A 17,385-nucleotide genomic window follows, 5' to 3' on the forward strand; every position below is an offset into this window, starting at 1 on the left:
ATCTATTTATATATCTATCAGTCTATATATCTATCTATTTATCTCATATGAATCTATCTACCTATCTAACTATCTCATATCTATCTATCTATCTATCTATCTATCTATCTATCTATCTATCTATCTATCTATCTATCTCATATCTATCTATCTATCTATCTAATATCTATCTATCTATCTCATATCTATCTATCTATCTATCTATCTATCTATCTATCTATCTATCTAATATATATCTATCTATCTATCTATCTCATATCTATCTATCTATCTATTTCATATCTATCTATCTATCTCCTATCTTTCTATCTATCTATCTCATATCTATCTATCTCATATCTATTTATCTATCTATGTATCTATGTATGTATCTATCTATCTTCTATCTATCTTATATCTATCTATCCATATATTTATATATCTTCTATCTATCTATATATCCATCTATTTATATATTTTCTATCTATCTATATGCTATCTATCTATTTATATATATTCTATCCATCTATATATCCATCTATCTATTTATATATTTTCTATCTATCTATATATCTATCTCATATCTATCTTTCTATCTATCTAATATCTATCTATCTATCTATCTCATATCTATCTATCTATCTATCTTTCTATCTATATATCTCATATCTATCTATCTCATATGTATGTATGTATGTATGTATGTATGTATGTATCTATCTATCTATCTATCTATCTATCTATCTATATATCTTCTATCTATCTATCCATATATTTATATATCTTCTATCTATCTATATATCCATCTATCTATTTATATATTTTCTATCTATCTATATTCTATCTATCTATCTATTTATATATCTTCTATCTATCTCATATCTATCTATCCATCTATCTATTTATATATTTTCTATCTATCTATCTATCTATTTATATATCGTCTATCTATCTATCTATTTATATATCTATCCATCTATCTATCTATCTATCTATCTATCTATCTATCTATCTCATATCTATCTATCTATCTATCTATCTATCTATCTATCTATTTATATATCTATCCATCTATCTATCTATCTATATATCTATCTATCTATCTCATATCTATCTATCTATCTATCTATCTATCTATCTATCTATCTATCTATCTATCTCATATATATCTATTTATCTGTCTCACATCTATCTATCTATCTATCTATCTATCTATCTCATATCTATCTATCTATCTATCTATCTATCTATCTATCTATCTATCTATCTATCTATCTATCCATCTATGTTTTTTCTTTCTAAACATTTGCAAACAATTAAGTTCAAATAACCCTATTTCCCCATTAGATGTATGTGTAGTATTTTATCTGTTATCGAAATCAGTGTAATAGATATTTATGCAGCAGTGGCAGGATGAGAGGTGACCATGTAACATCGGTATATATAATATTATCCTTCCTATCAGATAAGTTCACCTTTGTCTTCATTTATCACCTGGGTCTTATTTCAAATATTACTAAAGGGGGTGGAAGAATTATTGTGTCTGGGAGGACTGAGACTTCTGCAGGGAAACTGAACTGTGTAAAACTGAAACATATTGTACCCCGAGTCCTATGACATCTCCTCTAGTCCCTGCGTCCTGGGTACAGAAGTTGGGCTGTTATCTCTCCTGATAGTTCTCATTTGGGATCAATTGCAAAATAATGTGGACACAAGACTTATTATTATAGATGCAATTACAGGTTTCATTAATCAGGATTCCCAACAGCCCATCAGAGTCCAGTCTCTTCCCCATCTTGTGCCTCATTCATCTTTGGACGCAACCTGAGCGCAATTTACGTTTAAAAAAAAAACCCACCTAGCTGGCGCACACGTACACCGAATTCAAGATATGTCTCCATTAGAATAAGTATAAGTACGGTCTGACTCTACGTTGCCTATATAGACAGGCAGTACACAGTGTTGTTTTTACATTTAATACATAAATCAAGATTTTCTTAATGCTCACTGTACATAAAATGTATTTTTATAGTTTATCCTACTTGCAAACATATGTTTCGGCATGAAAACATTTAGTCATCACTATCAGTCGGCACTTACACCTGACCGATAGCTGGTGCGATGGCTAAAAAACATGGACCTAAGAGATATCCTGAAACTGAATTGGGTGCATCTGCATTAGTACACCCTCAGCACACGCTTTGCCTACGTTTGTACGCCCCTTCCCATTCCCGCCGTCAAGTGGTAGGCGGAGTCATAAGTGTCATTTTCATCTGGATATGAATTACATGCAGCTGCGTTCATTGACATAAGTCCCGTTCTGGCACACGTGGGTAGAGCTATTTCACGCCCTTCATGTTGATCTGGAGAAGCAAACTATAAACCTGACATGAAACGATTGTGATAAGATGTAATGACGTCTTATAGCCTTCTCCTACCTGTTTATTCTGACTAGTCCGTGACAAGATATCTAACGACGTAGAGACTTATTCATTCAATCAGAACACAACATGACCAGATATGTGCTACAAGCAATAGGCCACGTTGGATGGACATCATTAAATCTCTTTATTATTATTATTATTATTATCATTATTTAATTCCTTTATTAATATAACACCTTTATGTTCCACAACATTGTATAATCTTTAAAGAGTGACACCCGTAATTAGAGAGGAGGGTGACACGATGACAAGAAAAATGATAAAAATATACTAATCCAAACGATGTAGTGTTTTCCAAATTAAATCATTATACTGTACAGTACTTATCGAAACAATTACATTTGATGAAAATTACATTTTAAACCATACAAGTAAATATAGTTAACATAGATATAATTATTGCATTGTTTATTAGGGTAGTATTGTTTTGCACAGATAATGTAATGTATTTGTAGCAACACACAACAAACTAACTGTTTCTCTCTTTCACTTTATAGTTATCATACTAGAGAATACATTGTACGAAGGAAAAAAACTTTAGCAAAAGAAATATTGCAGATTATCACATAGACATAGACTCACTTCCTTTACACTTTACCCACTTCCAGAATACTCTATTCTCTGCTATGATGGCAGTTTCCATGGTGACCTATAGACAAATTTTAAAAAAACATTGATTGTTTATGCTCCTCCTACTTCATTTTAATATGTAAATGAGGCTTCGGATTCACCATTATTCTGTTGGTACAGGATTTGGTATTTAGCCAGATCTTAAAGTATGATTGTGCATCCATAGTTTCACTGCATCACATAGTTTCACTGCAAATATGTAGCAGAGACAAGCTACATACTATAAAATTATTATTATCATTTATTTCTAATACGCTGACATATATTGTACAGCACTGTACATTGAGGGTAACAAGATATATTGCTTACTTGGAGATTGACTTGAATTTACCTCTCTGTCTGCCTGGTAATACCCAATCTCGCTTTATTTCTGTGTTTGTTACCAATTGTACAGCGCTACCGAGTATGCTGATGCTTTGTAAATAAATGTTAATAAATAAATACATTTACCAAGGATTACCATTGAACAAAGCATCTCTCAGTCCTGGGAGTTCACCTATATTTTAATTATTTGTTTTGGTGCCTTTTAAATTTTGGGTGGATTAGGTTTATGGTAGGCAGCAAAGCTTCACCTACTTATTTATTATAAATTCTTGAGAGAGAAGTATTAAACATTAAATAAAATATATAGAGCTGAAGAATAAAACCTTTGTTCCCAAATTCCTCACTAGGGGGAGATTCAATTCACATATCATGTCTCCGAACCGGTCCACGGAGACACAGTGTGCTAACGTTGGGGCTAAAATCTCTGCTCCGTATTCCTTGCACCGTGTAGCGGAGATTCCTTCGCGATATGTCTGGCACCGCGATGTCTGGCAAAATGCGCAGCCAAACATTGTGGTGATCGTGGCCAATTAAATCTCCCCCTTAAAGTCTGGATCTCCTAAAGGCTTATAGACATCAGCATTTTTTCATCCGCCATCTATTTGTAAAAAATAAATAAATTGTGGCACATTTTAGTACAATATAGGACGAGCAGAAACAAACAGGGTATTAATGTGCGCCCTAAGGGTACACTAGCATTTATTATCAATTTTTTTCAATTTTAATGAAAAGATAATGAAAGCTTTTTTATATATATTTAATATTGCACCAATAAACTGCATTTTGGGTGGAGACATGCAAATGATCCCCTTTTATCCTATAAATTGCCACATAGCATAAGAAGTCATTTTGAGGGCCGGAGCAATAATTATATTCTTTTAGTTTATCCGTTCGCTAGGAACAGTTTCTCATAAGTGTACATATATATTATTTCCCAGAGCGTTCATCAAAAAGGAAAACCACCTTTCTATAATACCAACAATACACAAAAGATAAAACAATAGGCGCTAGATAAAAGTCATATGTATAGTCCAAAAATATGGACTTTTGAGATGTACTTTGGACTATACATATGACTTAATAATAATAATAATAATAATAATAAAAGTAGAAAAGTACAATGTATATAAATGCAATAAACTATGTTAAAAAAAAAAAGAATGAGGTGTAAAGTAAGCTGTCATTTAAAAAACTCACATTGATATTATCCACCTTTCAATAAATCAGTCTTGACCATCTTACCAAATGAACCAGATTAAAATAATGCAACACCCTTTAAAGTAAGATAAATCTACATTTTCTTTTTTTACTAACGTTGTATAAACACGAGAGCCAAAACATAAGCGAGAACCATGCACTAGAGGCAAAAGTAAGAACAAGCACGGCGGCCATTTTGCTGAAGCCAAAGTTCATTAAAACAAAGACAGGTCCCCACAAAAATGAAAGGGCACCCTATCCATGTTAGTGTGTGGTGCGACACACACACAAACACCTCGATTTGAGTTTTCTGCTGCAAAGAGTCTAAAAACCACATATAATAAGTGTTAAGCCACGAGTATACAAACGTTACAGTGTCCTGGCTGTTGTGTATCCTGCTATCTATCACAGTGAAACAATAATCTTACAGTTCCCACTTCAGACTTGTCAGGGAACTTTTTATACATACATAAAAATGACATTCAACGAAAAAAAACAAGAACAAAAAATAGATAGCTAGTGGGATATTGTCCCATAAAGTGTTTAATTAACTTTTGCATCATGTTCTCAGCGGGTCACCGGCGAATTGTCGTCTCACCCATCTCCCTTCATCTTTATTTTAATAACTTGTTGATATGCTGGTACTAAAAATGGAATATAAAAAATGAAAGAGAGACATAACAAGAGCTGGATGTCCTTCCGAAACACTCGCAGACGTCAATATTTTCCTAACAGCCGCCACTAAATAAGTAAAACTCCATCTGTACCGAGCAGGAGACGGTGGTTAATCCAGCGCCAGGGCGCAGTGACCTCGTACCCGCCGGTGGCAACGTAGCGTTGCTGAATGGGCCCTTAAACTGAAATTTATGTTTGTCACTTTGCCGCCTGTGAAACGGTTTTAATCTCGAAGAAGGCAATTACTCCGCAGCCATAAAAAAATGGACCGGGGAGGAAAAAAATATATAAATGGCAAAAAAAAAAAAATTTAACGTCAACAAACTCATTAAAAAGACATCTTTTCTGTTTTTTCTATTTTGTCTGTAGGAGAAGGCAGTCAAGAAAACAGCACATCGCACCCCCTGAAGAAGGACGTAGGAAGTATGGGGAAAGGTAACGGCTTCTTAACTTTTTTCTAGCCCGCGTGGCCGTCTGCTTTCACAACCATATGATTTAATGACATCGATTATAGCATTTATCTACTATGCAATCAAGGCCACATGTCCTACTTGTGCAGTCTCATAAAATCAGACGCTTATAATTGGGAGGCGTAGCTGATAATCTCAGCTTGTGTCAGCGCAACACGGCTGCAGCGTTGAACTGCGCAGAGCTATAAACGTACGGCAGTCACCTGCACACAGCGGAGATGTGGGAGGACACGCCCTGACGATGCCATTGGCTGGTAACCTGTAGTAACACATTACACGACCAATGTCAATACACATAATTATTGGTCAAGCCCACAAAATGATTCCGATATTTGCCGATTTATGGCTCGGACAAAGGCGATTGCTTGCACGTTTCCACCCACAATCCAGTTCTTTGGTGCAGGATAATATCATATATTATATTAGTTCGGTTGTGGAAATGTGAATCTCACTACCAACATGTTAATTAGTACTTTATTTAAGTATGCTGTAACTGTGTCACTGAAATAAGAACTATATTGAAAGCTCAGGCAAATTTTACTTTGGCGCAGCAATAATTCTTACCAATATAGGAAGAAAGTATACGGTAAACATTATAGACCGGGAGATTTTTCTCTGAAAGCTCTCGGTGTTGAAAAACAACCCTACTTAAAAGCATAACCAAAGCTCAACTAGCACTTTGTCCTCGCTGTAACAGAGCATGAGAATCACACTCATTGAAGCATATGAAGGCTTCCCTTCGGCATAGTGTACTGACTGAGTATTCGTTTAGAACTCTATTATGTTTTCTCAAGAGCTGACACTTATTAGCGCTGTAGGCCATGTCAAAATTGATGCTTAGCAGAAAGTGTGTGTGTACAGGTCCATTTGTGTACATTACACTATCCCACCATTTTATACGCATTTAAAGCCTGCAGTAGATGCTTACAACGAAGGATCATGTGTATGAGATCTCACTGTGACTGAACGTACGAACATACACGGTTGTTGTACACAGTTGTCGTCTACACGAGACAGTTTTCGGGTTGAAGTAAAATTTGTGAGATTGCAGCCTACCAATTCATTAAGAATCAATTACATTACCAAGGCACCTCACTATTAAATATCCGCGGGTTCTTGGTGAATTGATAGGCTACATTGTCATGCAGATTGCTTCGGTCTACAAAATGCCTCCATCATTTATGGGTGACAGGCTGACCATTGAGAACAGAGTGTCCAATTAAAGTCTTGATCACAGGAGCTAAAATAGAGAGACACTTTATGGCAGGGTGGTTATTAGGAGACAAGAGACAGAACATGCCTAACAAACATACTGCAAATAAAAAAACAAAAAAGGTGCAAATTTGCTCCTGGAGAAACGTTTTTGCAAGGCGAGGATTGCAAACGCAATTATTTATTTTGTTTGCATGCAGGGGAAACACTGGCTGCATCTGCATGGAGCACACAAATATTTACTCTACTTTTATACTGCACTTTAGAGTTGAGTCGGACAGGACCCCTCCCACCACTAAATCTGTCCGGACATTTTAAATCCCCCCCTGCAGTGCAACATGGCTTTGCAAAGGTGCAAATTTCTTGCTTATTTTGTGAATGCGTATGAATTCACTATTACTTCCATATTGAGAACGCATCAGGGTTCTTGTATGTTAGCAGATAGCCAAAGAGCACTTTTAAAGGCAACTGCAAATATATAGAGAGAGGACATATCCAAGGTCATATATATTGTCCTAGACCAGGTCTGGCCTCCAACAGACAGACAGGTTTGCTATCTTCCTCCTAAAGGTTGAACACATTAGAGTCCATTATAATACGCCCTTCATTATACGTGACACGGGCATTTTAAATACTTACATTAACTCCTTCATTGCCCGGGGCCGCGAACCCATCAGTCAGCCTGAAAGCTGCTGACTGCCGGCAAGCTCCCCCCCCCCCCCCCTGAAAGGGTTAGCGGCAAAGTTAGGCGGGTAACTGGCTTTTGAACCATATTTTACACTTGACAAGCAACGTATGAATAATATATAGAGCTTGGGTGGATATAATTGAGATTAATGCATGCATATCAATCAATACATGACACGGTAATATAATACTTTAAAATAATATATTGCATTGATTTATATTCATGGATTTCTGCATCAAATCTGTGCCGCGTTCATGGAACGTTTTAAAGCTGGTTAAAATATTTTTTGTCTTCTAAAAATAAATGGGTGCACTTAACAGCCCTGTACAGAGGAGAGGTCTCGTTAAAGACGCGTATTGTGTTTCTCTCGTTCCAGAAGAACTCCAGAAAGTTTTGTTTGAACAAATAGATCTCAGGAGGAGATTGGAGCAAGAATTCCAGGTGTTGAAGGGCACCCCATCGTTTCCTGTCTTCAGTAAGGAGCATTCTGTCTTGCAATGATATTTGCTATTTATTTTATATGTTCCGTGGAATGAACGCTCCCAAGTCATTCAGCAAAATTGTCTGTATTCATCTGTGTGAGCTGGGTGTTCTGGCAGAATAAAATGATAGATTATGTACAGACTGCAAAGCAACAGCGCCCCCTTTGGATAAATTGCAGTGAAAATGTATATAAGAATCGTTTTGCCAACTAACAGCTTTTTAACTTCTTTCATTTTATATTTGTTACATTCAGCAGCATATATTTATTTTAAAATATGTAGATAGATAGATCGATATGACATAGATAGAAAGATAGATAGAGAGATAGATAGACAGACAGACAGACAGACAGACAGACAGATAGATAGATAGATAGATAGATAGATAGATAGATAGATAGACAGACAGACAGACAGACAGATAGATAGATAGATAGATAGATAGATAGATAGATAGATAGATAGATAGATAGATAGATATGAAAGCAATAGATAGTTAGATATGAAAGCAATAGATAGATAGATATGAGATAGATAGATAGATAGATAGATAGATAGATAGATAGATAGATATGAGATAGATAGATAGATAGACAGACAGACAGATAGATAGAGATGAGATAGATAGATAGATAGATAAATATATAGAGATGGGATACTTAGATAGATAGATAGATAGATAGATAGATAGATAGATAGACAGACAGATAGATAGATAGATAGATAGATAGATAGATAGATATGAGATAGATAGATATATAGATAGAAATGGGATAGAAAGATAGATAGATAGATAGATAGATAGATAGATAGATAGATAGATAGATAGATATGAAAGCAATAGATAGATAGATAGATAGATAGATAGATATGAAAGCAATAGATAGATAGATATGAAAGCAATAGATAGATAGATATGAGATAGATAGATAGATAGATAGATAGATAGATAGATATGAGATAGATAGATAGATATATATGAAAGCAATAGATAGATAGATATGAAAGCAATAGATAGATAGATATGAGTTAGATTGATAGATAGATAGATAGATAGATAGATAGATAGATAGATAGATATGAAAGCAATAGACAGATAGATATGAGGTAGATAGATAGATAGATAGATAGATAGATAGATAGATAGATAGATAGATATGAAAGCAATAGATAGATAAATAGATATGAGATAGATAGATAGATAGATAGATAGATAGATAGATAGATAGATAGATATGAGATAGATAGATAGATGTGAAAGCAATAGATAGATAGATAGATAGATAGATAGATAGATAGATATGAAAGCAATAGACAGATAGATATGAGATAGATAGATAGATAGATAGATAGATAGATAGATAGATATGAAAGCAATAGATAGATAGATAGATATGAGATAGATAGATAGATATGAGATAGATAGATAGAAAGATATGAAAGCAATAGATAGATAGATAGATAGATAGTTAGATAGATAGATAGATAGATAGTTATGAAAGCAATAGATAGATAGATATGAGATAGATAGATAGATAGATAGATAGATATGAGATAGATAGATAAATATGAGATAGATAGGACAGAGATAGATAGATAGACAGATAGATAGATAGATAGATAGATAGATATGAGGTAGATAGATATATATATAGATAAATAGATAGATAGATAGATAGATATGAGGTAGATAGATATATAGATAAATAGATATGACATAGATAGATAGATAGATAGATAGATAGATAGATATGAGATAGATAGATAGATAGATAGATATGAGGTAGATAGATATATAGATAAATAGATATGACATAGATAGATAGATAGATATGAGATAGATAGATAGATAGATAGATAGATAGATAGATAGATAGATAGATAGATAGATATGAGATAGATAGATAGATAGATAAATAGATAATAGAATTACATTCAGGGTCACACATAACACGAGACCTTTGCTTTAGGAAGTACAGCAGGATTTGCTGGGTGCAGTCATTGTACACACAGAGCTCGGCTGTCCCTAATGATGGAGGAAGACGGATTAGTGTATCTCAGTGTTTGGTTTATTTGGTGCCTTTTTAGATTTTGATATCAGTATGCATTTTAATTTTTCAGTAATAAAAGTAATGCATTTAATTGGCCTACTAAATAAATAATAAACTATAACGACAGTCATCTATTTAGTGTGTAGTTTTCTGTGTATTCTTATATTCATGTAACAGATAGCTCCAGATTGTGAAATTTTCCTTTGTTTGACACACAATGGAAATATGTAATGTCACCCAGTAATTAGTGTAGACCAATCGATTATTTCACTGGACCAAGGACTTAGTCATGTGACTTGTACCTGTATGAGATGTATTGATAGATGTATTGTAGAGTGCTGCAGATGTGAAGCTGTCAGTGTGTTGTATGCATCTATCATCATCATCATCATCATTTATTTATATAGCACCACTAATTCCGTAGCTCTGTACAGAGAACTCACTCACATCAGTCCCTGCCCCATTGGGGCTTACAGCCTAAATTCTCTAACATACACACACAGACACACAGACTAGGGTCAATTTGATGGCAGCCAATTAACCTACCAGTATGTTTTTGGAGTGTGGGAGGAAACCGGAGCACCTGGAGGAAACCCACGCAAACACGGGGAGAACATACAAACTACACACAGATAAGGCCATGGTCGGGAATTGAACTCATGACCCCAGTGCTGCGAGGCAGAAGTGCTAACCACTACGCCACCGTGCGGCTTATTTAAAATTAAATAATGTCCACCAAAACCATACAAGGGCTGGCATGTGTAGATTTGAACATGTTGTATTATATAAAGAACAGTATACCGTATAGGGCCGCACACGACAGCCAGTGGTATTATAGGGTAGTATATAACGCTATAAGGCGTCACATGCTCTGAGCCCCTTGGATGTGCTGGATTCTGTATCATTTGTATTTCTTGGCTTCGTGGTAATTACCCCCCCTGTCTACGGTGTCCTGCAGGAGTCAAAATGCATCAGTGTATATTTATATTTATATGTTTCATAGGTTCAAATAATCTGTCACTTATTCAGGGAGAAAGCAATTTTGTTGGTTTTTTTTTGGAAGTTAATCTAGGTCAATACGTTATGTATTATAGCAAACTCAAATGTCATAGGTGTCTATTTTGTAACATATAAATATCTTCTTTATGCTGTTTGAATTGCCAATGGTCTGTAATCTTAGTAAATCCCACACAATTTTAAATTAATGCTGATGATATGTTCAACATAAGCCAAACTAGAAATATTGGTTGTGCTCGCCAATATTGACTCATATTCCAATGTTAAATGTTGTGGACTAAATGCACTTTGGCCTATTTAGGAGTAAAATTTGAATTTCGGTGTCAAATTTTCACAAACTCATGGCAACCAATCAGACATTTGCTTTCATTATTTTTGTGCACTATATATTTAAAAGCTAACTGCTGATTGGTTCTCTGAAAATTTTACATTGAAATGCTATGTTAGGAAATGGGCCCTAAATTCTCACCACGTCTTCGTGAAGGCAAAATTGACTCTAATCATTTCTGGCATATTTCTGTGACAATCTATTGCACGAACAGCATTGTTAGCAGCAAATTAGGCTACAACCAACCTTCTGAATAAACAACCCATAGAAATTTTATCGTTGTCAAAATATACAGCACGGGACTGACCTCTGGCATCATTGTCGGCCGTAAAGGCTGAGATTGTGGAATTTATGGAAGTTACAGCTACTGCTGTCAGTGTACACCCCCCCCCCCACCCCCTTTAACAAACATTTGGGGCCTGATTCATTAAGGATCTTAACTTAAGAAACTTCTTATTTAAGTCTCCTGGACAAAACCATGTTACAATGCAAGGGGTGCAAATTAGTATTCTGTTTTGCACATAAGTTAAATACTGACTGTTTTTTTCATGTAGCACACAAATATCAACTTTAAATTTCAGTGGACAAATAAGCTATCAAGTATTTGTGTGCTACATTAAAAAAACAGGCAGTATTTAATTTATGTGCAAAACAGAATACTAATCTGCACCCCTTGCATTGTAACATGGCTTTGTCCAGGAGACTGAAATAAGAAGTTTTTTAAGTTAAGATCCTTAATGAATCAGGCCCTTGAATCTTACATTTTGATTCTTGGATCTACTCTGTGGGGTTCAGAAAACCAAAAAGCTAGGGCTCTCCATTAAAGGGATCCATTATGGAACTTTTTGGGGGGGCCAGTGGTGGATCTTGGAGAAATCTCGGAGCGGCACTTAAAGGGTTACAGCCCGCTCAGATCATCTTTAAGTTGTTTGAAAGCCATCCCCATCAGGACCTATATCTTCTCTCTATTATTTATACCCTCGTCCCACGAGTGCTTTTTGAGAGCTTCCTCGCATGAGAGGAGTTGGCTGGCCCGGTCGCTTCCTGTTTTCTCCCTTAACTCCCCGTAAGGTTGGTTAAAGTCCGATTGAGAGAGGCTGTTTAATGTGCGCGCTGCAGCCTGACTGCTCTCAGCTCCATTACTGCGAGCCTCCGCTGCGTGTACCCTGACATTTAGTATACCCACTAGGATACAAGACCAGCCACTCGCCTCTTTAATAATTTCTACTTACTGGCTGGCTCTAAATTCCTGCTGGAGCGTTTGCACTTTGAGTTGTCCATTTGTCTGCTAAAGAGTGCTACGATATTGCTTCTGAGCTTATGATTTCTATACAGAACATGAATGTCAATTATACAAGCTGTACACCCTGCAAAAACACTATGGGGACTTTTGATAAAAGATCCGGGGTTAACGCAGTTTCCATAGGATCCCTTCACTCACATACAGCGATATTCTTCCATAATTTTAACTTATCTTGTAACTGCAGAAACCTGTGCTGAATTCATTTTTATTAAAAACACGTTTAACATTAATTTAAAAAAATCAGCTTCGGTTCCAGCAATAGGAGAATACAAAGAACAATAGAAGTCAGTAGCCGCATTACCAGGAGATATCGGATATTAGAAAATGTTTTCCAGATGTCTATAGGGATGAGTCGTAACTTAATATTTTAGCGCCTGGGGCGAGAAGGAAAACTGCTTTCCCCCCAAGCCTTCAATTTTAACCAAATTAACCTAAAATATTCACAAACTGCGCCCCTGGGACGGTCGCCCCTCTAGCACTGCCCTAGTTATGGCCCTGACTTAGGGGTCTTAACCATGAATTGGGGATTGTTGTATCATTCCAGGTGGCTCCGTAACCGTTTCTTTACAAACGATTGTGGACCGGTATATAGTATAATGCTAATCATGTTTTAATATTATTTCAATTACCCTATTTCTATTCATTGTATCTACCGACTAAAGTAAAGTATCCTTATTCAATATTAACTGCATAAAACTTCCATAACTGAATAGCAGCAATGTTCCCTCTATTCTGGATACATTGTATCCAGAGAGTATCTTTGTGTCGTATCCCACGCAACAGAACTAAACAACAATATAAAACCATGGCTAAAAACTATACAAGAAAGCTAAACAGAAGAATCAATAAATCTACTAATAGTTTCAGGAAAGGCTGAACATGTGTAAATGTAGATGATTAATCAGTATTGCAAGGTGTTCTACTGCCACCCCCTGTCCGTTTCATTAACAAGTATATTTTTATTCTCCTTAACAGATAACTTCCATGACCAAATGAAGCGGGAGCTGGCGTACAGAGAAGAAATGGTCCAGCAGCTACAAATTGTAAGTTGTGCACAATTAATCTACTAAAACTAATCTCTTTTTTTTACTATATTCCATAGTACTGGATGAAGTCAAAACAGAATTATGTTTAGAGTTAGTAGTAAACCCAGCTAGAACTTTGCATCCTTTGCAGAACTATGCTTTTCTGCAGGGGCAAAGTCTAAATGAAGCTCATAGTGTGTCAACATTATCCACGCAGATGAATAATTGGCAATCAATTACATTTTTTTATTTTTTTGAAACAAGATTTTATTGAGATTTTGTATTTTTTTGGGAGGCAAGAGGGGTACAGAAAAAAAAGAGGAGGGTGCAAATGTTCACAAAACATAACCATTACTCCTATCTTGTACAGGACAATATCATATTGACGAGGGAGATTTTCAGAACAGTTCTAATTAAAGGCATACTTACCAACTTTTCACTCTCCCCCCTTGGGAGATATCAGAGGGGAGGTGAAGCGTAAGGAAGGAGGGGAGCAGGGAGCAGCGAATCACTTAATTTTGGACCTGCCCGTCACGCAATGACACAATGTCATACGCCGGCAAGAGGCTTATGCAAGATCCACACTAATGGTGACTGTATGCATGGTACTATTCCAAGTCATACGTATATTAGACCCTCCCTCATTACATGCATGTGTTTGATGGAATAATAGGCTGTATCGAGGTGGTCTGCAGTCATAGCCAAACCGAGGGGGGGTTTCTAGTGCCTGGAAACCCCCTTCCAAGCCTGGGGCAATATATAATTGAGGTGGCTGCACTCTGCCCCTACTTCACACGGCTCTGCTTGAAAAGGAAGAGCTGCGTGCACCTAACACCCTGGCAGTGTACTCTCAGCTGGCAACACTACTCTGCGGGTCACTTAAGATGGGTACACACCCATCTAATCTTACTTCAGATGCAACTACTGTAACAATTTCACCAAATGAAAGTCCCGATGAGCATGCCGATTCCTGTGTACACACCTACACGATTTACCGTCAGATCTGTGATCTTCATCTCTCATAACCATCTGCTGAAAAGATTGTGACTCTGTAAACTCTATAGATATCTGCCTACACTGCTGGTGGTGAGTGTGTACACACTGGTACATTTGCCCAACATCGTTCCATCGTTGATTGCAATTTTTAGGAGGTTTATAAAACCAAATAAACAGATGCGATATATTTTGGTAATATAAAACATGAACACGGGAGCGTACACACTCCTGCAATATCTGAACAAACGGCTGTTTATCGTGTGATCTGCACGATAATTGCATAGGTGTGTATCCAGCTTTAGAAAAACAGCAAGTCGTACTTTTCTACTTATTTAAAGGAAATTTAAAACCGGAACTCAAACATGGGGACAATGACATTCCACAGTACCAACGCACGTCTTCTGAGCAGTTCATACATAATCCACTAAGCTGGGGGGTCGAAAGCTGGAAAAGATATTGCAAGATCAATGTAAGATTCTGGAATCTAAGCTTGAGAAGGTTGCCTAAATGGCTCTGTGTCAAGTTTGGGCAAATACATCAGTGGCCAAATATACTTATTTGGCTGTCAGGGGCAAACAACTGGATCTCATGGGGGTGTGAGTGGTCGGCAGCGCTGTGCAACTTTTATAGAACTACAAGACAGCGCATGCCCTGCTGAAACTTGTAGTTCTACAACAGTTGACAGAATGTCAGGTTACCTATTTTGATTTTTACTCTATATTTATTTTGCAACTTGCTAGACTATGACGGCATTTGATAAACAAAGGCTTCCAATATTAAATTGTATAAAACGGTTGTGGATATCAAATCAGAGACTTATTTGTGCTTAAATAGGGTTATTGTTATATAAGGTTAACCCTGCAGCGCCACCTAGTGTTTACTTTCTTTCTTTTCTCTTAATTGAGTCAAACCAAAATGTTTTGTACTGTTTGGAGACTTCAGGCAAATATTTTACCATTTTAAGACATTTTTTTTTTTATTACCTAATTAAGGATACAGTATATTATCTTAACTCTGCCAAGCAAACATTGTGGATACAAACTCTCTTTTAGTAATAGTATATCCGATGCGTACGTTCTCCTCTGAACATTTAAATACAAATAATGTGAACATAATACATACTTACATGAAGGTTACAGTGTGCTGTGTTGTTGAGCTGTATTATAATATATCAGTTAATACAAGAAATAAATCTGATACACTCAGATACATGCGTGCCTATATAGCCTCTATAGCTAAATATAAGCAGCACTGTACAATGACACTATGACATTTCTTGTTACAGATCCCTTATGCAGCCAGTTTAATAAGGAAAGAAAAACTTAGTACCCATCTCAGCAAAAGCTAAAAGGTAAGAAGTCTGCAATAAACTGGATCCTTACAATGTCTGACTGTCGTGTGAGTGCCCGTCACATATACAGGGAGGCCTGAACTAATATACAGGCTATTATTTCACTAGGAATGACTCATGGGCCTCAATGATGGCTGCACTCTCAGTGATGTCACTGGTTACTAGTGACTGGATAGGCTGCATTCTCAGTGATGTCACTGGTTCCTAGTGACTGGATAGGCTGCACTCCCAGTGATGTCACTGGTTCCTAGTGACTGGATAGGCTGCACTCTCAGTGATGTCACTGGTTACTAGTGACTGGATAGGCTGCATTCTCAGTGATGTCACTGGTTCCTAGTGACTGGATAGGCTGCACTCCCAGTGATGTCACTGGTTCCTAGTGACTGGATAGGCTGCATTCTCAGTGATGTCACTGGATCCTAGTGACTGGATAGGCTGCATTCTCAGTGATGTCACTGGTTCCTAGTGACTGGATAGGCTGCACTCCCAGTGATGTCACTGGTTCCTAGTGACTGGATAGGCTGCACTCTCAGTGATGTCACTGGTTACTAGTGACTGGATAGGCTGCATTCTCAGTGATGTCACTGGTTCCTAGTGACTGGATAGGCTGCACTCCCAGTGATGTCACTGGTTCCTAGTGACTGGATAGGCTGCATTCTCAGTGATGTCACTGGTTCCTAGTGACTGGATAGGCTGCATTCTCAGTGATGTCACTGGCTCCTAGTGACTGGATAGGCTGCATTCTCAGTGATGTCACTGGCTCCTAGTGACTGGATAGGCTACATTCTCAGTGATGTCACTGGTATCTAATGACTGGATAGGCTGCATTCTCAGTGATGTCACTGGTTCCTAGTGAATGGATAGGCTGCACTCTCAGTGATGTCACTGGTTCCTAGTGACTGGATAGGCTGCATTCTCAGTGATGTCACTGGCTCCTAGTGACTGGATAGGCTACATTCTCAGTGATGTCACTGGTATCTAATGACTGGATAGGCTGCATTCTCAGTGATGTCACTGGTTCCTAGTGAATGGATAGGCTGCACTCTCAGTGATGTCACTGGTTCCTAGTGACTGGATAGGCTGCATTCTCAGTGATGTCACTGGCTCCTAGTGACTGGATAGGCTGCATTCTCAGTGATGTCACTGGCTCCTAGTGACTGGATAGGCTGCATTCTCAGTGATGTCACTGGCTCCTAGTGACTGGATAGGCTAC

The 17,385-nt window shown here is 37.0% G+C and overlaps 1 protein-coding gene across 2 annotated transcripts in view; it reads left to right on the forward strand.

The window, feature by feature from the left end:
* The window catches only part of SKOR2 (SKI family transcriptional corepressor 2), a 34,915-nt gene that overhangs the window by 16,282 nt on the left and 1,248 nt on the right, over nucleotides 1–17,385 (forward strand). For both annotated transcript variants that reach the window (XM_075193746.1, XM_075193747.1), the window contains 4 exons: nucleotides 5,619–5,684; nucleotides 7,996–8,094; nucleotides 13,776–13,843; nucleotides 16,107–16,172. In XM_075193746.1, coding sequence (XP_075049847.1) covers nucleotides 5,619–5,684; nucleotides 7,996–8,094; nucleotides 13,776–13,843; nucleotides 16,107–16,169 — 296 coding nt within the window. In that variant the 3' untranslated portion in view covers nucleotides 16,170–16,172. The remainder of the gene's footprint in view (nucleotides 1–5,618; nucleotides 5,685–7,995; nucleotides 8,095–13,775; nucleotides 13,844–16,106; nucleotides 16,173–17,385) is intronic.

The sequence above is a fragment of the Mixophyes fleayi genome, chromosome 1 (assembly GCF_038048845.1).
Source record: "Mixophyes fleayi isolate aMixFle1 chromosome 1, aMixFle1.hap1, whole genome shotgun sequence".
Taxonomy (NCBI): Eukaryota; Metazoa; Chordata; class Amphibia; order Anura; family Limnodynastidae; genus Mixophyes; species Mixophyes fleayi.